Raw genomic sequence first — 8,430 nt, forward strand, 5'->3', positions numbered from 1 at the left:
AATTCAATATAATAAAACATTGCCTCATATATTAAATGGCTTTTAACAACTTTTTTCCTTTTTAAAATACAGGATTAATATTGACATATATAATCTATGGCACAAACTACTAAATTCACACAACCCAAGAATAAGAGGATTATTCATCAATGTGATTAAATCGGGGATAAAAATACCTCCCTGAATTTTCCATAATTTGTTTAGCATCATCCTTTCCTGAATATTTTTGTAGAAATTATTTATTTTGAATAGTTTAAGATAATTTCAGTTCTCAATAGAGGACTATAATGTGATAATATGGCCTTGTTATCATGATCATCTACAACTGTCCAACCTATCAGTTTCTTAAATAATTTTCCAGATATGAATTGGGAGGCTATTTCAGAGTATACTCTTGAACAGTCCCAAGCCTCTTTGGGCACAACTACTTAGAGAGCTGTATGTTTTCCGTGACTTACAGAGTATGGAACAACGCAAAGACAGGCAGGTACTCTATTCTCCCAAAGCAGCCACTGAAGCTGTGTCAACTGAAATAAAATTAAGAAGTCTAGTCAGTCCTCATATGGAGCAAGGGACAACAGACTGTCCAGTCAGAGAGCCCAGATGCATCCAGTGTTGAACACAACACTGCAACACAGAGAGGATTAGTTGATTGTTAACAAGGAATAGATGGCAGAGTAGGCCTATATCGGGTTTTAGTGTTGGCTCTGTTACCAAACTTGATCTTGAATAAATCCCTTAAGCTTGTATCTTCGGTGGGAAAAAGTCAGAGTTGGACTGGGTAATAAAAGGTTTGTTTAGTCCAGCTTTGAGCCAGTTTTTAAACTTTGCTTCAGAATACAGCAACTTCAGAACACTTCCTTCTAATAAATGGTCAGTCTGCACCAAAACCCCTCACTTCACTAACAAGATTCAACTAATGGAAAAAGACTAAGTAGGGTCTTATGTGTGGATGTAGCTTAACAACTGGGATGGGGAAAAATCATCTCGTACACCAGGTTTACTCCCCCCACCTCACATTTTTTACTTGTATTACTTTACTCAAGGGTGATCCTCATTTTTATAGAAGGGGAAACAGGTACACAGAGGTTAAGTCCATGGAAAATGGCAGAGTCCAAACTGGAGCCAAGCCTGCCAACAATCACAGTAGGCTTCTCCACTAAAATTCCTCCTCCATCTGTCATGATACTTGGGCACAGAAGGGGAGCTTTCATTGTATCCTTAAGATTAACTGCTCTGGTTTCAAAATGCTTTCAGAGAGGTCGTTTCAAAAAATTCCCCTCCTGGTTGCCTTAAAGAAGAGGTAAGGAGAAAAATCAAAATAAGCCATATACACAAATCCCAACACACAGAAGCTGAATAATTTACATTAGGAAGGGCCAAATTGAATCTTGATAATAAAAATGAAGACACAAAATATTTTCCTCAAGAAAATAAGCACATGGAAGAAGAAACGTTTCTTTAAAAAAAAAATTTATTTTAAAAAGCCAGCCTCTGAAGGTTTTATATCTATACTTTCACACTGTCAATTACAATGATATTTTAAAATGCACTGAATATAATTTATTGACTGTCTATCATTATCCTCCTGCCACCATTTAAAAGATATTAGGTGAAAAAATATTTACAGTTTTCATTCTGGTCCATCCTCCTTCCTATCCTTACACTAAACCCATTTCTCTACTTTTCAGATAAGTGAAAAGGGTCACAAAATCTTTAGGTTTATGTAAAGAGTAAGAATGTGTCTAATAATTCTAAGCAAAACATTAATTTTCTTTAAGGCCTTATAAGAAAAAGAAAACAAGTTACTTATTAAAGCAAACATAGCAACTTCTCTCCCAATCTTATCCTTATTGGTTTGTGTGGGCCAAATCTCTATGGGTCTCTTTAATTAGCAAATATTTTTTTAAAAAACCCAAAAAACTGAACACACAAAGACTATCTCACACACAGTGCTAAGCTAGATGTGGATATAAATGGAACCACTATGAATCAAAGGGGGAAAATTCCAGGAAAAACAACAACAAAAGATTCCAAGTCTCACAGTTTAACTGAAGTTTTGGAAAAACCTAAGCTGAATTCAGCTGCTGTCTGAAATGCCTGTCTATGTTTAATTTACTGAGGCGGCACAAATACACAGTTTTGTGTATTTTAATACTAATTTTTCCAGTGGGGGGGGAATACTATGTGATCTCAAAAGGGGCGGTGATCTATGACCACTCAAAATTTATCTTTGGAAAAGGGAGCAAAAATAGTAATTTAATGAAGTCAACTCTCAAGCACGTGGCTTCTAATAAGCAAACCAAGAAAAGATACTGGAGGAGGTGTACTGATGAGCACATTGCATCTAGAACAGCCAAGATGTTTGCAAAGTCTTATGCCTTAAATTTCCTAAATATATATCTAGCAGGCACATATGCCAAGCAACTATTGATGCTAGGAAAATATTTTAGTCAGGATTTTATAAAAACCCCAACTTTCAAATCTTCTAGTGACAATGTCTGACACTATTATTACAAATAACAATGAAGCAAGATTAATTTTAAATTTTAGATTTGCCTCAAACTAGTTATTTTTCCTTGTAACAGAACACTTAAAATGGATGAATTAAGCAGAATGGTTTTAAAAGTTAAGGCTCCCTAAAGACTAAAACTTAAGGCACATATTATTATCACATTATCACAGCACATTATCATGACACTGTTAAAAGCAAAGATTTAATCAAACAAAAACACAAACCGACTTCCTTCTCTCATTCTTTTCCAACCACTTCCTTCCCAAAGGCTATGACATTTTTAGCCCAGGCTACTGGTAAGGAGTGAAACAAAAATTCCATCAATGAACCCCTGGTATGATTCCCACAGAAATGTCCAGTATTTGCATTGAGCACCACTGGTAGATCACAGGCCAATAGAACATTTGGGGTCATGAGCTGCTCCATTTACCCATCAGCCCCACAGGTTCAAACTGGACTCTCCTCCTCCTTGGGGCCTCCTTCTATGCCTTTAGGCTCCAGAGATTCTGCTGCATCGGTAACTTCTTTTGGCTTCTCAGCAACATCTATACTGGTCTCCTCCTCTTTACTTTCCTTTTTCTGCTGCTGCTCAGCTTTCTGTTCTTTTGCAAGAAATCGGTAATTGATGCCCATGCCGATGAAAAGATAGATGCCTGCGACAATAAGGATTATACCACATGCCCAGTATGTGTATTTGTAGTCTCCATATATGTCATTGAGACGACCTAAAGATGTCAAAAAGAAAAAAAGAAAAAATTATGTGGGTAGACAGTTACGCCCTTTCCCAAATAAAGCTTAAGAATACATTCAATGAGCCCATAGATGACTAATTAGTCTAAAAAGAAACTGCTCATAATTATCTGATCTTTTACTTAAAATGTCACACTGATTTTGGATGGCCCTGCGCAGTCTGTTAACTTTAGGAACTTGAAAGTAATTACATCTTGGCAAATTTGAATTGGGAAAATCCTAGAGACCACCTAGAGTCAATCCTCTCAATATTCAATGGAAAAATCTGTTGCTCAAAAGAGGTTTAGTAGTCTTGCCCAAGGCCACAGAGCTAATCCCAGTCTCCCAGGCCAAAATAGCAGGAAGCACAGGGTGTGAGAGGAGAAGCAGAGAGCAAACTGAGTGGTGGGAAATGAGGCTGGAGACACAGGTGGGCCAGGCCACGCAGGACCTAGTAGGCCACAGCAGGGAATCTGATCTTCACCCTAAGAACGTGGGAAGCAACTGGAGTGTTCTAAGAGACGAAGAACACCTAGAGTGGATATGGGTAAAGTTAGAAGGCTACTGATAGAAGATAGGAGATTTGGATAAGAGTGGTAGTTGTGATGGAGAGAAAACGGGCAGATTAGAAAGAGATTTAGGAAGCAAAAACCGACAGGATTTGGAATCTCCTTGGGTATATATAGGGAAGAGAAAGGGTGGACAGGTCAGTAGTGGATCTTCTGTTATGTATCCTTCCTTACTTTATAGTGCATAATCTCAAAAGCATGACTCACATCCAGAAGTCCAAATTATGGTTGCATTCTGTATTAATAATAATTTTAAAATGTAAACCATTAGCATTCTTAAGAGAATAATACATCAGGTTTTATTGTCACTTACTAGCTATGTGATCTTGGACAAGTTATTTCACTTTTAGAAGCCTCTATTTCTTTATTTATAAAGCAGGAACAATAATAGTCTGACATCACACACTTGTAATATATGACAAAATACAGAAAAAGATTAGGAGAGTCCCTGGTATACTGTGAGCCCTCACCTGGTACCTATTGTTATTATTTTAAATATTACTGCTGAATAAATTCCACAATTAAAAAGAAATCACCAACAGTATTTTAAAGGTGGTTATACATACATTTTTCTACAATAAACAGGTTAGTTTTTTTATCAGGAAAAATTATTATACATACTTAAGTGTGTAATAGTTTTTTATTCCTCTTTCAGCTTGATGATTCACTTTAATTCAGTTCTATTATTTGAGCAATTACGCTGTACCAAGCATTGTGTCAGCACTGAGGGTACAGAAGCGAAGATCGACTGTCAAGCAGCTCACTGATTTCTGCTTTCTGTCACCTTCCTAATCTTCTGTTTTATGTTATTAGAACCATAGAAATAGGGAGACATACTATACCTAAAAGTGGTGGCCCCAGCAGGACAGGACAGCATTCCACAATGGTCACCAATCCCACAGCACTGGAGAACCTCTGGGGTCCAACAAGGTCCATCAGCGTTTCAAACAATACTGAGCTGAGCCACCCAAATGCAAATCCGAAGAATCCCGCATAGACACAGAATCCTATATAGCTAGAGGACAAAGGTGCTGCCAGATGACAAACTCCATTTGCAATAATAGAAGCAGCAAAAAAATACTGAACTCGAGGTCTTATCCACTTTGTGTTGGCTACAAGTCCCATAGAAGGTCTGGCTACCATGTCAACAAAAGCCAGAATGGAAAGAAGGAAGGCAGACTTCTCACTAGAGTAATGCTGACTCTTGCCATAATTACTAAGAAAGACCAAAGGTGTAAATAGTCCAAAAAACATGAGCACATTTCCAGACAGGTAGAGCAAAAAGCCTCTGTGCTTGAACAGGGATAAGTCCAGGAATTTATTAAGTGTTTGGAAGACTGATCTTTTCTCTTTTTTCGGATTTCCTCCAATGAGATCTGTATTTGCATCACTTGCCCCCTTTTTTGCGTCGGATTTTCCAGCTTCCTGAAGGGATTCTTTAGACTTATATCTCCCTGCCGTGGTTGGCTTAGGCCCGATTGGTCTCATCAGAGCTCCAGCCACACAGCAGTTTAATAGTAAGCCCCCAAGAATTAGGAAGCTTCCTCTCCAGCCATAGATACCAAAGAAAGCCTGATTAAGGGGGGCCAGGGTAGAGAGGAACACAGGACTGCCTGCCATGGCCAGTCCATTTGCCAACGGTCGCCTCTTGTAGAAATACTTGCCAATCATGGTTAAAGCAGGATTCAAGTTGAAGGCAAGCCCAAGACCTGGGGAGAGGGGGTGAAAAAAGAATCACATACTCCAATAAATGTCAGAAACATATTTGGCATTACTTAACCAGACAAAGAAATTAAGAGGTATATAATTCAAAAAGATATAAATAAATGGAAAGATATTCTGTGCTCATGGATTTGAAGAATTAACATTGTCAAAATGTCCTTATTACCTAAAGCAACCTACATGTTCAGTGCAATCCCTATCAAAATCCCAAGGACATTTTTCACAGAAATAGAACAAAAAATTCTAAAATTTACATGGAACTACAAAAGACCCAATGTTCATGACAGCATTATTTACAGTTGCCAAGATATGGAAGCAACCTAAGTGTCCACCAACAGAAGAATGAATAAAGAAGATGTGGAGATATATATTATATATATATATAAAATTCCCCCCAATGGAATACTACTCAGCCATAAAAAAGGAAAAAAATTTGCCATTTGAAACAACATGGATGGACTTGGAGGGTATTATGCTAAGTGAAATAAGATAAGTTAGAGAGAGAGTAATGCAAATACTGTATGTTACCAATTATATGTGGAATCTAAAAAATAAAACAAACTAGCAAATATAATAGAAAACAGACTCAGAGAGAACAAATTGGTGGTTAACAGTGGAGAGAGGGAAGGGGGTGAGGGGTAAGATTGTGGTAGGGAATTAGGAGGTACAAAGTATTATATATAAAATAAGCTACAAGGATCTACTGTACCACACAGAGAATATAGCCAATATTTTATAATAACTATAAATGGAATATAACCTTTAAAAATTGTGAATTACTGTGCTACACACCTGAAACTTAATACTGTAAACCAACTATACCTCAATAAACAATAAAATGAAAAATAAACTTAAAAAAAAAGATATAAGTAATGGAAAGTACAACACAATATTGTATAGCGGTTTAAAGTGTGAGCTCTAAAGCCAGGCTATGTGGGCTAGCCAGAGTAATTCGGCAAGAAAAAGAAAGAAAAGGCATCCAAATTGGAAAGGAAGTAAAACTGTCACTGTTTGTAGACTGTCATGATTTTATGTATAGAAAACCCTGAAGACTCCACCAAGAAATTATTAGAAATAATAAACAAATACAATAAAATTGCAGCATACAAAAGCAGTATAAGTCAAAATCTGTTGCATTTCTATATGCTAACAATGAGCTATCAGAAATTAACAATCCCATTTATCCTAAGAAAAAGAATAAAATATCTAGGAATAAATTTAACCACGGAGGTTAAAGACTTGCACCCTGAAAACCATAAAACACTGTTCAAAGAAATTGAAGACACAAATCAATGGAAAGATATCTTGTGCTCATGGATTGGAAGGATCAACATTGTCAAAATGTCCTTATTACCTAAAGCAATCTACAAGTTCAACATAATCCCTATCAAAATCCCAAGGACATTATTCACAGAAATAGAACAAAAAATTCTAAAATTTATATGGAACCACAAAAGACCCCGAATAGCCAAAGCAATCCTGAGAAAAACGAACAAAGCTGGAGGTAGCACACTCCCTGCTTTCAAACTATACTACAAAGCCATAATAATCAAAACAGCATTGTAGTGGCAGAGAAATAGATACATAGATCTATGGAACAGAATTGAGAGCCCAGAAATAAACCCATGCATACATGCACAATTAATTTACAGCAGAGGAACAAAGAACATATAGTAAGAAAGGATAGTCTCCTCAGTAAATGGTGTTGGGAAAACCAGAGAGCCAATGCCAAAAAAAAACCAAAAAACAAAAAACCTAGACCACTATCTCACACCAAACACAAAAATTTATTCAAAATGGATTAAAGACTTGAATATAAGATCTGAAACCATAAAATTCCTAGAAGAAAATGCAGGCGGTATGGTCTTAGCAATATATTTCTAGATATGTCTCCTCCTCAGGCAAAGAAAACCAAAGCAAAAATAAACAAATGGGATTACATCAAATTGCTTCTGCATAGCAAAGGAAGTGGATCAATAAAATGAAAAGAGAACCTACTGAATGGGAGAAGTCATTTGCAAATGCTGTATCTGATAAGGAGTAATGTCCAAAATATATAAAGAACTCATACAGGGGCTTCCCTGGTGGCGCAGTGGTTGAGAGTCCGCCTGCCGATGCAGAGGACACGGGTTCGTGCCCCGGTCTGGGAAGACCCCACATGCCACGGAGCTGCTGGGCCCGTGAGCCATGGCTGCTGGGCCTGCACGTCCGGAGCCTGTGCTCCGTGACGGGAGAGGCCGCGGCAGTGAGAGGCCTGCGTACCGCAAAAAAAGAACTCATACAATTCAACAACAACAACAAAAAAACCAATTATAAAATGGGCAGAGTTGGGACTTCCCTGTCAGTCCAGTGGTTAAGACTCAAAGCTTCCACTGCAGGAGGCATGGGTTCGATCCCTGGTTAGGGATCTAAGATCCCGCATGCTGTGAGGAGTAGCCAAAACAACAAAAAAAAGGCAGAGCAGTTGAACAGACATTTTTCCAAAGAAGACATACAGATGGCCAACAGGCACATGCAAAGATATTCAACATCACTAATTATTAGGGAAATGCAAATCAAAACCACAATGAGATCACCTCATACCTGTCAGAATGGCTATTACCAAAAAGAAGAAATGACAACTGTTGGCGAGGATGTGGAGAAAAGGGAACACTCATACGCTGTTGGTGGGAATAAACTGGTACAGCCACTGTGGAACACAGTATGGAGATTCCTAAAAAAATTAAGACTTGTACAACCGTATGATCCAGGTATCCCGCTTCTGTGTATTTACCCAAAGAATACAAAAGAACACTTAATTTGAAAAGATAACGGCACCCACCCATGTTCATCACAGCATTATCTACAATAGCCAAGATATGGAAACAACTTAAGTGCCCATCAACGATCGAATGG

At 37.7% G+C, this 8,430-nt stretch overlaps 1 protein-coding gene across 2 annotated transcripts in view; it reads right to left on the bottom strand.

The window, feature by feature from the left end:
- Window positions 1-1,352: 1,352 nt before the first annotated feature.
- Window positions 1,353-8,430, bottom strand: part of LOC112413040 (monocarboxylate transporter 1) — a 34,777-nt gene continuing 27,699 nt past the window's right edge. The window contains exons 4-5 of one of the 2 annotated variants that reach the window (XM_024764878.1): window positions 4,656-5,522; window positions 1,353-3,240 (exon numbers count right to left, since the gene is read on the bottom strand). In XM_024764878.1, coding sequence (XP_024620646.1) covers window positions 2,963-3,240; window positions 4,656-5,522 — 1,145 coding nt within the window. In that variant the 3' untranslated portion in view covers window positions 1,353-2,962. The remainder of the gene's footprint in view (window positions 3,241-4,655; window positions 5,523-8,430) is intronic. The other variant, XM_024764879.1, reaches the window with a different exon arrangement.

This window comes from Neophocaena asiaeorientalis, unplaced genomic scaffold (assembly GCF_003031525.2).
Source record: "Neophocaena asiaeorientalis asiaeorientalis breed wild unplaced genomic scaffold, Neophocaena_asiaeorientalis_V1.1 scaffold62, whole genome shotgun sequence".
Taxonomy (NCBI): Eukaryota; Metazoa; Chordata; class Mammalia; order Artiodactyla; family Phocoenidae; genus Neophocaena; species Neophocaena asiaeorientalis.